Genomic DNA, 16,419 nt, shown 5'->3' with positions numbered 1-16,419 from the left:
TATTATATTGTAAATATTTTTTTATTAATTTTAAAAAATAAACAAACAATTAATGTTGAAATAAAAATAGAAAAATCAATAAAATATTAAAGAAAAATATTTGAAGAAGCTCAACAACTTAAAAAATTATCTCTGCATGTAAAATAGTACTATTTTATCATTTTTCAGCTAAAAATTTAAAGATGAATTATTTTAACTACACTAAAAAAAAATTACTATTTAGCTTTGTAAGGTGTCTAACACTATCCTAATATGGTATCTTTTGATTAATTAATGGTTCTTCATGTTATTTATCAAATCAAAATGAATAGGACATGATATTGATATGCATCAAAAACAATATAATACCTCTTTTGATGTTTGGCACCTCTTAAAGTGCCCCTTACAAAGTGAATGATTTTTTTATAAAATAAGAGAGTATCTAGTGTGTGTGGAATAGATAGTCTTCTATTGTGCAGTGGGGATCCAATACAGTATATGACTAGGTTGTTTTATCCTGAGAACCGTTAATAATTTTTGACTGCTTACATATAGTGCTACGAACATATTAAAGAAAGTGACGTAGTTCACGATTCAATTCAAAATTTTCATTCAATAATATTATTCTTCTTTTATCTTTAATAACAATGTATACAACACTTAATGATGATACAGTATTTTCAACCACGAGTACATTCTGGATGAAACCTACTCTTGTAAAGTACATTGAAATATTATATATTTCGATACATAATTTGGGCGCTTACTCTTTGATTATGTTTATGAAAAATAACTATTATAGTAAAAAAAATCAGTACATAACAAGTACACTGGTATCTAATAACAATACTATTTAACTATTGTGAGTATGAGACTTCTTTTTGGGATGGTGGCAGACAAACAAAGCGGAAAGCCCTAGAACAAGTAATGAAGAAACTAGCTTTTAATATTTGCATATGGATTGTTTATATTGAGATATGTTTGGTTGGTGTTGATGAAAAGGTCGTTTTTGTTTGTGCTATTCTTTTGATAAAGTAGAGTTAGAGACTTGAGAGTAGTGTTAGTGTATCAACCACTAATTAATCTATTATAGAGTACTGTCCAATGTCCATTAGTTTAATAAATCACATTCTCTTTTCAGCTTATTAGCTAAGTTGAGAAATTAATTAATTACCTCATCATATAGAGACTATAGTTTTATTGCATTGGGATCTAAACCAAACCTTTCTTTCTTTCAATGGATGGTGAAGGAAGGTATATGATGAACTTCATTCAACACGTGCAAGAAAATAAGCTCTCTCAATTTTAATCTCCAAAAAAATAATGGATTAAAGTAAAATGATATAAAATTACAGATAATATGAAGCAAAACAATGTGGAAAAAATAAATAAATACCATTTTAAATTCTGTGTTTTGAAAATGTTATTAATTGGACTTTCTATTTTGTTAAATGATAAAATAAATTTTTTATTTTCTAAAATTGTAAAATTAGAATTTCGAACTGATTTTTTTGTCAAAATAAAATTTAATAATAAATCGATATAGAGCTACTATGATAAAAGTAGTTATATTTTTTGCATATGTCCGTACTAAAAATTATTTTTTAATTAGTTATATTAAAAAAAATTATCGAGAATACTATTTTTACTATTTTTTAAAATTACAGTATTTACTTTATCATTTAATAAAATAAGTGATTTAATTAATAATTTTTATAAATTATCATTCAAAAAAAAAAGACATTAGTAATGAGATATTGAGATGCATGATTTAAGTAAATGTGATTCATAGTAGGTGGGGTAGTCTGCATGTACGACTTTCATGTTCATTGAATATACTCTCAGCTTTATTTCATTAATTCTATATGACATCAAAAGCAACAACACTAAAACCACACCATGCAAAAAAAAAAGCATTTATATATAAGAAATTTAGTTTAATTTTTACTTATAAATTTTTAAAAATATGAATAGTTTACTACTAAAAATAAAATTTAAATAATTAATTATTATGTGTCTAAAAAAAATAGAAGCACGTGCAATAAATTTTGTAAATCTTATTTTTTTAGATTATAAATTTTTAAAAATTTACAAATTTTTTTAAATAGCTGCAATATATAAGATCATACAAAAATAAACTAAAAATTTCCTTTAAATTCCAAAATAAATAAGAATTTACCAAAATACCTTCTATATCATATAGTCCAAAAGAATGGTATTTATATCAAAAAATTATTACTCTAAAGTCAAGTTCTCTTTGACTCATTTGATCAAGACCTAATCAGCGGCAAAGGTGCCACGCCATGTGGGGTGCTGTGGCTATTTTATATATTAAAAAATAATATAATTATTTCACTCTTTTCAAAATTTTAATTTTATTTTCTTTTTAAAATAATGTAAAAAATATTTTTTTTCGTTGGTGAACAATGAACACATTATATATTTTAGAACATCATCTATTTGCAGAAAAAATAAAATGAATGAAATTATAAGAATAAAAATAAAAGTTGGAATAAGAATAGAATAAAATTAAACTTAAAACATATATAAAAAAATAAAATTGATAGAAAATTATTAATATTTTTTCTTTTTCATCAGAATCATTATTCCATCTATTTCAAAATAAAAGTCATTTTACCAAAATAAAAAAATTATTTCATTAGAATGATATTTTAACATTTTAAAATATAACAAAACAAATTAGTAGAATAAAAATTATTTCCTTTCTATTCTATTTCATTTTATTATTTCTAATTAAAGGCTACCTAAAATCCTAAGAGATAGGAAAATAATATTGATAAAGTACTTGAAAGGTTCCCTATGCATAATTCCATGAAGGATTAGTTGTCGATCAGACATGGAATTACTCTTTGCAGAGATCAATGTCCTAAGACATCTCAAGAGCAAGAGGACATAAGAAAGTATCCATATACATCTGTTGTAGTGAGTTTAATGTATGCTATATTATGTACAAGACCTGACATATGTTATGCAGTAGGCATTATCAGTTGTTCTCGGTCAAATCTAAGTTCGGAACACTAGATTACGGTGAAACACATTCTCAAGTATCTTAGGAGAATAAATGACTATATGCTAGTATATTCATATAGCGACCTTGAACCTACTGGATACGCTAATTCTGATTTTCAATCACACAAAAAGATAGTAGAAAATCTACTTTTGGAACAATGTTCACTCTTAGTAGTGGTGCAGTTTAGAGGAGCATCAAACAATCCAACATAGCTCATTCAACTATGGAAGTTGGATATATAGCAGCTTTTTGTGAAGCAGCTAAAGAAGCAGTTTGGTTGAAAAAATTATACACATATCTAGAAGTAGTTCCAAACATAAAGAAACCACTTATACTTTACTATGACAACATTGGAGCAGTGACTAATTCAAAAAAAACCAAGAAGCCACGAATGGGAAAAGCAAATAGAGCGCAAATACTATATGGTCAAAGAAATCGTACATCAAGGAGATGTGTCCATTATGAAAATCACATCAGAGCACAACTTTGCAGATCCGTTTACAAAGACGCTTCTAGCAAAGCAATTTGAGGGACATGTATGCAATATGGGATTGAGAAAAATGCCTCACTTGCTTTAAGTATAAGTAGGAGATTGTTAGAAGTGTGTCCTAAAAGCAAGTAAAGATATTTATTATTTTAATTTGAATAAAAAAATATAATGGTTTATTATTTTTATATTTGAATTGTTAATTATTTATTGAATAATTTATGTAAATATCAAAAAATTACATATTCATTATTGAGAATGTGATCTTGTATTAGTACAAGAGAATTAAAATCACATGAATGAATAAAATAATCAACAACTAATTAAACTTTTGAAATTCTTTAATTGGGGTTGTAAGTGCGGCATATTAAGTATAAAAAAAAATCTAGATTCGAATTATTAATGTAGTTACACATCTTAGTAAAAGTATTTTATACAATACGATTATATATGACAAGGAGTCAAGAACCGATATGAATCAAAGTCTTTATATAAAAGTCATTTAATAATAAAGACTAGTATTCATATCATAACATATGATCGTTTATAGATCAACCTAAATCCGGGGTGTTCATGATCTTATGTTCATGTTAATTGAATTTTTAATTCATTTGTTAAAGTCTTACAATAGAATGAGGTTAATGACTTTTGTGTTGGAGATTTAATTATATGGATAGTTGAGAACATGAAATAACAAAAAGGAATTTAATCCTTCTGAACAGGTTGTATTGGTTTCCTTAAAAGTTAATTCTAATACTAAATGATTTTGAGCTTAAATCTACAATAAGATTATAGATTAATTATTCACTGGTGAATTAATGGTACTTAAAGACTAAGAAATAAATTAGAAAGGTAAAATGGTAATTTTTCCATTCTATTTTATAAACTAATTTATTGGATGGTTAAACTATTGTAAGATAATTATATTAATAGAAAACTTAAGAAAAAATTTCTATAAACTAATCTACTACATAAAGAATTCAATTTTAAGTTCACAGTGAAAAAAATATCAAAATTAATAAATTAACTCATATAAAGACTTTAATTATTAAGTTTTAATTTATTCAAACTTAATGTTATAGGTTTATAGTCCATGAATAAGCTCAGTAAAATATTTTACAGTGCGGTAAAGATAGTTATTGGATAATTCTTCCCTAAAACAAAAGTAAGATCTCAATAGTATTACGAGTCGACACTCGTCTTTAGATTGTAAAACTGTTGAGGAAGATCTTGGATTGTCATATGAAAATATAGCAGTAAGGAAGGACTTCATTTTATTCTCTTTCTTGTTCAATATATATGTGTAGGAATAGATGTGATTTTTCAATGAATTTGACATAGAATCCGTGAATGTAACAATCAAGCATAGGATACAACTATTAGAAAAGATTAACAACACAGTAATAGTCCAATAATTCGTACTGAAGAACACTTGACACCTCAAAATCTTAGATGTATGGAGTTGATGTCAAGACAAAAACTCATATTAAAAGTGTTGTTACTAATGGAAAGTGTAGTATATTCTAAATATATTTGTTTTGGATATAATATTGGATTTAATGAATGTTGTTTTGACTAATATGCTTTCATTAATTAATAGTGTTAGCATTATTATTTTCCTTAATTATGTTTTGTTGGTGAAGCTGTTAAGAAACATGAAAATGAGAATAATTAGCTTCATTGATTAATGAGTTTGTCATATAAACAGTTAGAGTAGTAGCTGTATAATTAATTAACTAATTAACAGTTGAAAGTAGCTTTATTTCTGACCAAAAGATTATATAAATGTTCTGAAATTATTGGCAAGTTTCCCCTCATTTTAAGGCATAAAATTTAGATTTGGAACAAGTGTTGTGTCAAAAACTTGGTCCATGCATTTGAGTTTAAGTCATAGACTCATGAAATTTTACTACCAAGAAAAGCAGAGACCAAATGAATTTGAAATGATTCTTTGATACCCAATTCCCATCCTCATTTCCATCACTACTGAATTGTACAAACATTCATAATGAATATATGTTTATATATGAGAACTGAATAATTTCGTTCATTCATTAATGAGATAAGTTGAAGTTACTATATACCGAACTACATATCTGCACCAATAACTAAAACAGAGAAGAAAACAGGAAACACAAGACCTAATTTTTCCCTATTATTTTCCATTAATACGTTTAGGCCTTTTTGGGAGATTTCGATCCAGGCTTCTCAGATTCAGTAGCTTTACCTTTCTTCGGTAGCAAAACTGGGTTAATATTAGGAAGAACACCACCGCTGGCAATTGTTATACCTTGAAGCAATTTACCCAACTCCTCATCGTTCCTCACAGCCAATTGAACATGTCTAGGGTTGATTCTATTCTTCTTGTTGTCACGAGCAGCATTTCCAGCCAATTCCAAAACCTGCATTTCGATCAAAAATATTAACCTCTGCTAAATCAAAGAATCGCATTTGAAATGATTCAGATCTGAGAAAAATAGATTTACCTCAGCAGCGAGATATTCAAGAACGGCAGCTAGGTAGACGGGAGCACCAGTACCAGTACGTTGAGCGTATCTTCCTTTCTTAAGGTATCGAGCGATACGACCGACGGGGAACTGAAGTCCAGCCTTGACGGATTTGGTGACGGACTTCTTCCTATCTCCACCCTTCCTTCCTCCGGCTCCCTTGGTTGATTTGGTGGCTTCCATTGTTGAAAGTTGAGAGGTTTTGTTGAAACGATTGGAGTTTTTGATTTGATTTGAATTTGAATTTGATGAGTTTGGTGGGAACGGTGGATGCGAGTTTATATAGGGGCCGGATTAGCGTGGGAATGCTCTGCCACGCTGGCAATCCGCGAGGTTTCATTTCGACAAATGGGATTAATACATTGTGAACTTTTTTTTTATTTTGAAATTGAAAAAAAAAAAAAGAATTTTTCATCTCAATACTAAAAAGAAAATTAATTTTTAAATATCACTCTTAATATATATTTTTTGGTGATTCTACAGTGCACCCCCTTAACAAGGATGTACTAATACACCCTTGACTTGTTTCGGCATTCAGAAAAAAAAATTTAATCTAATTTTTTTTTCATATTCATGTACGTTATAGTTATTTAAGATAACCTACAAAATTTTGAAAAATTCCGAATAATTTATAATATAGAAAACAATGTTCAAACAGTCTATTTTACACGCGTATAAAATAAAATAGTCACGCGTGCAATACACTGTTTGAACGTAGTTTTCGGCGTGTTAAACTTTTCCAAATTTCTTAAAATTTTGCAGGATGTCTTAAATAACTATAACGTACATGACCATGAGCAAAAATTTGACTACAAAATTATTTTCAGATGCTAAAACAAATAAGGGTGCATCAATGTATCCATTTTAAGGGAGTGCATTGTAGAATTTCCCTATATTTTTTAATTTTCCTTTTCTGTATTATTCTGTAATAATTTTAATGTGTTTATTTTTTTTTTTTATTTAAGCGTTTATATATTATAACATGCATAATTTGGGATTCGAACCAATACCTGTATTATTCTGTAATAATTTTAATGTGTTTATCAGTATATTAATTAAATAATTTATCATGCTTTAACATAGTAACTTAAAAATATATAATTAATATTATTTTAAAATTTTAATAGCTTATTTATGATAACTTAAAAATAAACATTTTTATATATTTTAATAAATAAATTTAATAATAAATCTATGATATTATTTCATTTATATTCTTTTTGAGATTAAAATATATTTACAAAATTAAAAAATTAAAAATAATTATATGTGCATGAATTATTTATCTGATAGTGCTAGATGGGATAACTAATTTCACATAAATGGGACAAATTGAATAATCTAGTCCTCCACCATGGCCAAGCCAAGTACTTGATTAGTGAAATTGTTCAGTATAATCCAACCAAATTTTATTAGATTAGATTAAAATAGATTTGAGTAAATTGAATTATAATAATATTAGAAAATATAACTCTTAGCGCGATTATTTTAATTGTTTTTAGTATAATAATAGAAAACTAATATAAACGCTTAAATCAAAAAAAAAAAATAATAGAAAACTAATTATTTATTAATATAATAAATAATAACTAAAAATATTATTTAATTTATATATGTTGACATCGCTTTTAGTCAATGACAGTAAGTCAAATTAAAGTGACTAAGAATAATTAAATAACAAAATATAAATAGTATAAAGTACATAAAATACTAGATTTTATAGATGTTAAACCCCTTATAGTTGGTAATAGCCTACTTCTCTTTAATTGTATTAATTTGTGAGAAAATGAACAAGAATGACTTGATATCTCTCTAAAGCTCTCACAACTACCTCTGAGTAATTTATTTTTATATCAAGTCTTCTCTCTGAATTTAATCGCCCCCTAAATAGTGAAAATGAGTCCACTATTTATAAGAATTAATTACATGAAATTGGTTTCCCTAAATCAATAAGAAATAAAATAGAATAATTACAATAAGGAAATTAGGCAATTTAGGTTGTTTGTGTTTCTTCTCTGAAGATACAAATTCATCCTATGAATTTAGGGATTATGTCGTAACTTGCAAGCTTAAAGACATATAAGATATATCTCTGAGATTGCTAACTTGCATCCCCTGGTCGATGCATGCAAGACACTTGCTTGTTAAAAGTTGGTCGGGTGTAACGGTGTATATGCATACTCTTCTCAGATGTCACAATTTCTGTATGTGAGCTTGAGAATCAATTCTTTCTATACGACTTACTAAGAGTAGAATTGTCCGCCCAGGTTATGGAATGTACTCCACGTGTCACTTAGATGGATGCCACATCATTGTGTAGAAATTTGGATAACATTTGCCCCCAAATTCGTGCGAGATCTTCTTGGTTGCATGTGGACTTACTCGACCACGAAGTTACGCCTGTCCAGTTCTTGTCTCTGATCCGAAGTGACTTGATTGAATGTCTCTTCGATGTTTGGGACATTTAATGCTATCTCAAAAGCTACATCTCAAATTACACATTGACGGTTGCACGACACTACATGTGTGACGTCTGTGCCGTTTGTAATGAGTGCTAACATTCCATTTTGAAGGGAAATCTAAAAAATTAAATTTTGAATTAATTAATTATCCCTCTAAAATACTTATAAAATGGGTTTTAAGCTTCAGTGGGATTCTTTTAGTCATTTGATTTCTCAAAAAACTAGAGTAAACAATTTATTTCTTCATTCTTGAATTTTTAAAGAAAAGTTGTTGGAATCTCCATCATTAAAACCCTCTTAGCACGTTGAGAAAGCTTCACACAATGGGTAAGTTATCTTTTCTTTTTCTTTATGCATTTTTTGTTGAATATATGCATTGTTTTTCTAAATTTCGTGCTACAAATTTATGTGTTCTTGAACTTGTTCTCGACTGATCCAATAGTAAAAAATATTTAAGGCTTTTAATTTTGACTAACATATGCTTAGGTCATATGACTTTCTAATTCCATGCCACTTCTGGCTTGAAATTGTCCGAATTCACCCTTTTACACGTTTTCAAAAAATTTCTGGATATTCTTTGTAATTTTGGACTTTTGGATTTGGAAATTCCATTTTGGAATGAAATTCCTCATTTTTTATTTGATTCGGCTTGGTGGGCATAATACACATGTTTCCTCCTTTCTCCCGTCCAACTTTCACCATTTGTCTCCCTCATTTTTTAGATGAACCCTGATGAGTAGGTGATCATCAGATCAACCAAGATCTCCTTCAACTCCTTTACGAGAATCATCTTCGACTAGGTGCGAACTCATCTTCATCTAGTGAAAGCCTTTCAAATTCTAGTTTTGAAGATTGGAAAGTCAGCAGTGATCATTCAAAATCATCCTTGGCTAGGTGCGAACTCATCTTCATATAGTGAAAGCCTTTCAAATTCTAGTTTCACAAAAATATTTAATTGTAATTTAAATAAGTAATTGACTACAAATTATTAATATACAATTGACATTATAGTTTTGTAATAATTCGTAGAGGAAATTGCAAAATTTATGAATTTTTATACTTGTGCAAAGATATATTTTTTTTTTTTCAAAAAATTTATTTTATTAGAAAAATTAAAAAATATGAGAAAATCAAGTAAAAGCAACTAGGTACCATAAGGAGGATAACCAATTAACTTATACTAATATGAGAAAATCGAGTAAGAGTAACCTAAGTTTTCCCTATATTTTCTTAACTCTTTCTAAAATTGTCATACAAATAACTTTTTTGAATAAAAACCATATTTTTATAAACTCATACTTTAAAACTCATTAAAATGAAAATTCACCCTACTCGTAAGATTTAAGAAAAAAGAGTAGTATACATAAAGATGAAGAAAAAAGTAGTTAGGCTTAGGCCCATTAATTTAAAAGCCCAAAGAAGAAAGAGCAGCCCAGACCAGCCCAGCCCAGCTATAGCATGAAAGGAAAACCCAAACCCTAGCTAGGGTTTTGTTTGGTGGGATATAAAGGCGAGAGACTGTCTCTGCCCTATATTTCTTTGGTCCCTGCAAGGAGGAGGAGAGGTTTCATTCATCTGAATCGTAAACACCAATCGTAAGTCACCTATTATCTTCTGTGTTAATTGATCTCTTTATGGCTTCTGCTCTAATTTTCAGAGTTTCCTGGATAATTGTTGTTCAAATATTTCCTTGTATTTATAGGATTTATTTCATTTTCAGAAGCAAAATCGTATTATGTTCTATGATAAGCTGAAATGAATTGATAGGAGCTGTTAGTAATCTTAGTTTGATTGATTTTATTGATCCAGGTAATGGCTCCTAAACAGCCTAATACGGGGCTTTTTGTGGGTTTGAACAAAGGACATGTTGTGACCAAGAAGGAATTAGCTCCAAGGCCTTCTGACCGCAAAGGAGTAAGTTTATTTTGTGTTGTTTCATAGTTTGTATAATTTCTGGATTGTTAATGTTTTGAGGCCTGTAAGCAAGAATCTTGATTTTTTTTTTTTTCACATTTTGTATGATTCTAATGTTGTGATGTGAAAAGAGTGTTTTTTTTTTTTGAAATGGGTTTTGTTTGTTTTCTGGTGTAGAAAACCAGTAAGAGGGTACATTTTGTCAGAAACTTGATTAGGGAAGTTGCTGGATTTGCACCATATGAGAAGAGGATTACTGAGCTTTTGAAAGTTGGTAAGGACAAGCGTGCTTTGAAAGTAGCAAAGAGGAAGCTCGGAACCCACAAGAGGGCGAAGAAGAAGCGTGAGGAGATGTCCAATGTTCTCCGCAAGATGAGGTAATTTCGAAAGAACTTGATTATTAGAATAATGCTCTGAGCCTGAGGTTTTTTTTCAAGTGTTTCTTCAATTGAGTTGGTTTTTAGCCTTTTAACATTGAATTTGTTTTAATCATGCATTTCTTGTTGTTTTTGGCTCCCTGAAATTGAATTTATAACATGGTTCAATTATGCATTATGTAGTGTAAAGATTGATTTGTGGTAATTTCGAAAGAACTTGAGTATTAGAATAATGTTCTGAGCCTGAGGTTTTTTTCAAGTTTTTCTTCAATTGAGTTGATTTTTAGCCTTATAACATTCAATTTGTTTTAATCGTGCTATTGTTGTTGTTTTTGGCTCCCCGAAATAGAATTTATAAAGATTGATTCGTTCTGTTTTTAATTTTCTTTTTTTGTCTGCTCGCAGATCTGGTGGAGCTACTGAGAAGAAGAAATGATAATTCTTTTTCAAGTTGTATTTGGGTTAGCCTTAGAATCCAAGTTCCTTTGAGATTTTGATCTGAGACAAGACTTCATTTAAAATATTTGTTTGTTAAAGCGACATTAATTCTGGAAATTATGAAATTCGGCCTTTATTTCTGGTTTTATGATAGTTATTTGACAATTATGTGTGGCCAAGTTTGGTTACAGTTTTGATTTTAGATAATGTCTTTATAATTATCAATTGTGTTGTGGATTATAAGTTCATTACATAATTCAACTTCAAATGAGCCAATATTAAACTTTTATTGAGTAATGCTTAATAGTTTCTACTATGATACTATAATGCGGCTTCACCAAACTCAATTTTGGAGACTTGAAAATTGTTACAACAAGTTCATTCGAAACTAAAATCCTCAACCAAGATCAAGATGGCTCCTTGACAAATAGGATAATCATAAAATGGATATTGTTTAGTGAAAGCTCTTATGTTATGTTTGAGATTGAGACTAGGCAAGGGGGTTGAAAGGTGCAAGTTAAAATAGCTTAGAAAATATTTCAAAAATTGAAACCATTAGCTTAACATGAACTTACAATTTCATCTAATGATCTTTTTAGTCATAGGGAGTTAAGACAATGATGACCATGATTCACCCACTTACACAGAAATCTCTACTAATCTTATTCATGCCGAGCTTGAATATCTTCATCTATCTAAGTTGTTGGCCATGGAAGAAAGTTCGAATAACATCATAACTAATTGGTCTCTAAAAATATACATTATTTGTAATAGTTGTAAAGTTATTTCTAACTTTTTTTTAGTTCATTAAAATGTTAATATAATTCACAATTTTTTTGTTAGAAATATATAATTCACAATTGAAAGTCATGGCTGATTTAAACGTCCATGATATATTTTTGGGAAAAAAACAAAAAAATACAAAAAAGGAAAAAAATTACAAAAATACTTTGGGCCGGCCCATTAAACATTTATACAGTCCACATACAAATATTTACAAAAATACCACATGCACTAAGCCTTCAACAGACGGAGCGAACCATGAAGATGAAAATACGCGCTCGTTTCAAAACTGCAAAACAACCAAAATGAAACCAAAACGAGAAAAATACAACTATTAATTCAATTGATCTGATTCAAATAAAACTGATGAAAAAGCACAATGACCACAACTATATTAAATTGAATTAAGTGTTGTGGTTTTTCAAGTTGATTTACAGTTGCATCATTATTTTATATTAGTTTAATTCAATTGTTTGCAAGAATTTATTTTGGAAATAAGAAAAGGAGAAAACACTTTAAGAAATAGTTAGTTTCTGAAATAAATTTAAACGTTTCTTAATAGTTTCATTTTAGTTTTATTATAGTTTATTAACAACAATAAATATAAATTGTAAATAAACAAGTATACAAACTATAATAAAACTATAAAAAAACTAAAAACAAACTGACAAGCAGAAACAACTCTACGAATATAAACTACAAACATCTAAATCGAATTGTTACCTAAAAAAGAACAGCAAACAACTATACCTAATAATATTCCCAAAACACATCATACATAAACATATTAAACTATTAAAAAATTAGAAAAAAAAAAAACTAAAACCCACTGATTAGAGACACTAAAACAAAAACAAATGTTTCAAAATATCTAAAAAAAACTAGAAACACAAACAGAACATAAAACACAACAAAAATGAAACGAAAGTAATAAGAAACAAACTAAAATGCCAAACCCAAGAACAAAATAAAATTGATTAAACAAAATTAAAGTCCTAAAAATCCAAAGAAAACCAAACGAAATTTTAAAATGAAAAACCTAAAATATCACAAACCAGAAAAAACCAAAACGATGAAATGGAAATACAAGAAAATGTTTAAAATGGGGGGAAACGAAAATGAAACCGAAAACAAACCTCAGTTCGAACAGCAGCACCAACATTATTGTTTTTCCCATAAACATCTTCAGCCATTTTTTCTTGCACACGGACCTTTGTTTTCTTCTTAGGAGGAGCTCTCCCACGCTTCGTTAATGGAGGAGCAAAATCAGAGTCCTCCTCCTCAATAAAAGGACGTTTTCCCTTAGCTTTATTAGCTAGTGATTTCAAACCCATTTTGAATTTTTTTTTTGAACAGGGGAAGGAGATGAAGAAGAACGGGTCACATCCATTTTATATAAAGATTGGGAAACAAAAAGAAAGAGAGAAAAAGGTTATGGGATGGTTTAGTGGGAGTTGAAAAAATTTGGAAGAACAAAAATGAGAGGGAAAATGGTTGAGGAATCGTGGGGAGTTAAATGTTCAACAATGGAGGTTATTTGTTATTTCAAAAAAAAAAAAACTGAAATGAAATAAAAAAATCAAAGGAAAACAAAAGAAAAAGAGAGAGAGAAGTGATTGAGGGATGCATGATGGTTGATAGGTGAGTTGACGTGACTGATGCATAGATGTGATGTGTATGTGGTATATGTGTAATAAAATATAAAGAAAAGGTAAAAAAGTTGCTTTAACCGTGTATAGGTTTATATGTAATAAAGTGTGCAAAATGGATTTTTGGTGTAAAAATTTCTATATTTTTTCATTTTTTTTTAAATTAAAAATAGTAGCTTGTAATACTACATGGTAACTTATTTGTTTCGAAAATAAACTTAAAAGTTACTGAAATGGATTTTAAATAATGAGATCCCACAATATAATTCAAAAATAACTAATTAAGTATTAAGATGTATACAAATAAATGTTGAAGTTAACTAAAATATATTCAAAATAATATGATATATAATAATTTTTTTTTTTTTATGAAAAAGTAACTATTTGATTATTTATCATTTTTTAAAGTAATTGAAAAATACTTTTGAAAAAGCAAGAAAAAAACAACAAAATTTTAGATGCTGCAGTAATAATGAAAAAGATTTCTGCATATACGCTCAAATCGATCGATAATATTAAAATCTGATAAATCATATAAAGTTCATTATCTATTATAAAAGCATGCTTAACCAATTCATAAGACACAACATTAAAATTGCAATTAACGTGCTAGATATGTCATATTTTAAAACTGTAAATTTGAATAAAAAAAAGATGGTATATGATGGGTAATTTTCCAATTTTAAAACTATACTTTTATAAATAAAAATATGCAAATTTTACACTACATACTAAAATTTTCAATTAGTTTATTGTGGGGCAGAATTTTTTTAAAACATACTGTATTTTTCTTTTCAAAAATTCTATGTAAGTTTTATACTGTGTAATGTGTTAAGTTTTCACTGTTATCCTACGATTATTTTTTAGTTAGTCCACAGTTGTTTTTAATTATTCTGTTTTATTGTTTTACGGTAGTTTTTGTTGCGATATTTTTGCACACGCAAGTGTACGTATCGTTTAAAGTAGTAGACTCACTAGGAGTGAGGTCGATCCCACAGGGAGTGTAGTTAAGTACGTTAAAATTAAACTTTTACTTCTATTTGGTTAAATAAAAAATAAAGAAAGAATTAAGAATAAGAAACTAGTAAGAAACAATTATACAAGAAAATTTAAAGTTAATAAAAACTAGGGTGTCGATTTCAATTGTTTCTATTGAATATGGTCTAATATGATTATTTCCCTAATATTAATTCCAATGCAATAGCAGGTTTACTAAGGTAATTTATAGTCTTCTCAGATATATAAACCTCAATTACATGCAAACTTTCTACTCTCGTGATAAATTTAACATGCAACAGGCATTAAACACAAAAACCCTATAAGGTATCTAAACCATATAGGTACTCTCGTCCTATATCGAAATTCAGTTCTATTCTACTATAGCATATTTGACACTCACTTCTCAGATCTCGCATCAAAATCATAGACAGTTAATTGGTGATCAGGCAATTAAAAGTAATTAAGCACAAATAAAATAGAATACATAGAAATTAGGGGGAAAATTAATCATATTAAAACCATAAACAATGTTAAACAATATCCATCTAACCCTAATTAAAGTGTTTAGCTACACATGTTCATGAGAGCACAATCACACATATTAACTTTAAGAAAAGAGATAAAAATAGAGAAGAGAAGAATGCTGAAAACCCTCTGAAGAATGCCTCCAATATTGCAGTTGATCTCTCCACTTTCCATCTGTATTCTCTCTGTTTTTCTCTCTAAAATTGCTTGATGAAATCAACTCCCTTCTTCCCTTTATATAGGCATTGAAGGCCTAAAAATATGGAAAAAACGCAATATTTAAATTCCCACTCGAATTTAAATTTTTGGGAAACCTCAAACGAGATATTTTTTTCTGCTGCGTCCACTGATAGTATTTGGACTATAACTCTCTCAATATTGCTCGGAATTGAACGATTCAAGATGTTCCGGAAAGATAAAAGAGAGATCTAGAACTTTCATGTTTTGACTTTTTCCAAAATTCAATCAGAAAACCGTCGAATTCAGGCTTGAAGTTTCGGCTTCCACAATTTTCTCTATTTTAAATATCATGATATTTTTTATCTTTTTCTCTGATATTTTTCTAATCTTCTTCTATTTTAAATCTGTAAAAATAAAAGATAACAAGCGTAAAAATGCTCCAAACACGATTAAAACTTAATTAAAAATATACTAAACTTAATCTAAAATTAATACTAAAAATAACCTAACAAATTCCCCCAAACTAAGCTTTTACTCGTCCTCGAGTAAAACACTAAATAAACATTAAACAAGTCAATCTCCAAAACATGAGTAATTTTCAAGTAGCTTCAATAACATGATTATGAAAAAAAATTCACTTATGCATATAATCCAGAATTTTAGTTCAATTACACCATTGACAAATTTCAATTTATTTTCATTTAGCTCGTGAAACCATAGAATGCAATTAACTAACAATTAAATCACTTTATGCATGCCAATTACAATCATCAATCCACTAACCCAAAATTCCATATGCTTGCAATACTTACTATTCTCCACTAATATAGATTAATGCACAACTAAGAATCAGAAGGTCTTTCTAGGCTTGTAATGTTAGGTTTAGGGTAAAGGTAGTTGAAATGGTCATTTAGGCTTTCCTATACCATAAGCTTCTCCAATCATGTCACCCACAATATTTTTTACACAATCCCAATACCCTTTTTTCTAATTACATGAGATATATTCTTCAACAAGGGTGCAACAACTTTATATTTATATATTTTTTTTTCTAGATTTGACACTAGTTGTCAGATTTTTCTTTCTTT

The 16,419-nt window shown here is 28.4% G+C and overlaps 2 protein-coding genes across 2 annotated transcripts; one reads left to right on the top strand and one right to left on the bottom strand.

Annotated features, from left to right (window-relative positions):
- Window positions 1-5,524: 5,524 nt before the first annotated feature.
- Window positions 5,525-6,270, bottom strand: LOC115724257 (histone H2A.1). The gene is made up of 2 exons (XM_030653702.2): window positions 5,984-6,270; window positions 5,525-5,899 (listed from the first exon to the last, which is right to left on the bottom strand). Exons 1-2 carry the CDS (start codon window positions 6,185-6,187, stop codon window positions 5,672-5,674), a joined length of 432 nt encoding a protein of 143 aa, XP_030509562.2. The 5' UTR covers window positions 6,188-6,270; the 3' UTR covers window positions 5,525-5,671.
- A 3,635-nt stretch (window positions 6,271-9,905) lies between these two features.
- LOC115702845 (large ribosomal subunit protein eL36y) lies at window positions 9,906-11,343 on the top strand. Its single transcript, XM_030630283.2, has 4 exons — window positions 9,906-10,061; window positions 10,276-10,380; window positions 10,558-10,757; window positions 11,163-11,343. The coding sequence occupies exons 2-4, from the start codon at window positions 10,279-10,281 to the stop codon at window positions 11,191-11,193; spliced, it is 333 nt and encodes a 110-aa protein (XP_030486143.1). The 5' UTR covers window positions 9,906-10,061; window positions 10,276-10,278; the 3' UTR covers window positions 11,194-11,343.
- The last annotated feature ends 5,076 nt before the right edge of the window (window positions 11,344-16,419 follow it).

This window comes from Cannabis sativa, chromosome X (genome assembly GCF_029168945.1).
Source record: "Cannabis sativa cultivar Pink pepper isolate KNU-18-1 chromosome X, ASM2916894v1, whole genome shotgun sequence".
Classification (NCBI taxonomy): Eukaryota; Viridiplantae; Streptophyta; class Magnoliopsida; order Rosales; family Cannabaceae; genus Cannabis; species Cannabis sativa.
Note: the sequence above shows the minus strand (reverse complement) of the source record. Positions and strands in the feature narration are given on the sequence as shown.

What these genes read in the sequence shown, in the direction of transcription:
- LOC115702845 (XM_030630283.2), top strand. Translation starts at nt 10,279, where the DNA reads ATGGCTCCTAAACAGCCTAATACGGGGCTTTTTGTGGGTTTGAACAAA. An exon ending in GGCCTTCTGACCGCAAAGGA is followed by an intron (nt 10,381 to 10,557) that starts GTAAGTTTATTT and finishes TTTCTGGTGTAG; the next exon opens with AAAACCAGTAAGAGGGTACA. An exon ending in AATGTTCTCCGCAAGATGAG is followed by an intron (nt 10,758 to 11,162) that starts GTAATTTCGAAA and finishes GTCTGCTCGCAG; the next exon opens with ATCTGGTGGAGCTACTGAGA.
- LOC115724257 (XM_030653702.2), bottom strand. Translation starts at nt 6,187, where the DNA reads ATGGAAGCCACCAAATCAACCAAGGGAGCCGGAGGAAGGAAGGGTGGA. An exon ending in TTGAATATCTCGCTGCTGAG is followed by an intron (nt 5,900 to 5,983) that starts GTAAATCTATTT and finishes ATCGAAATGCAG; the next exon opens with GTTTTGGAATTGGCTGGAAA.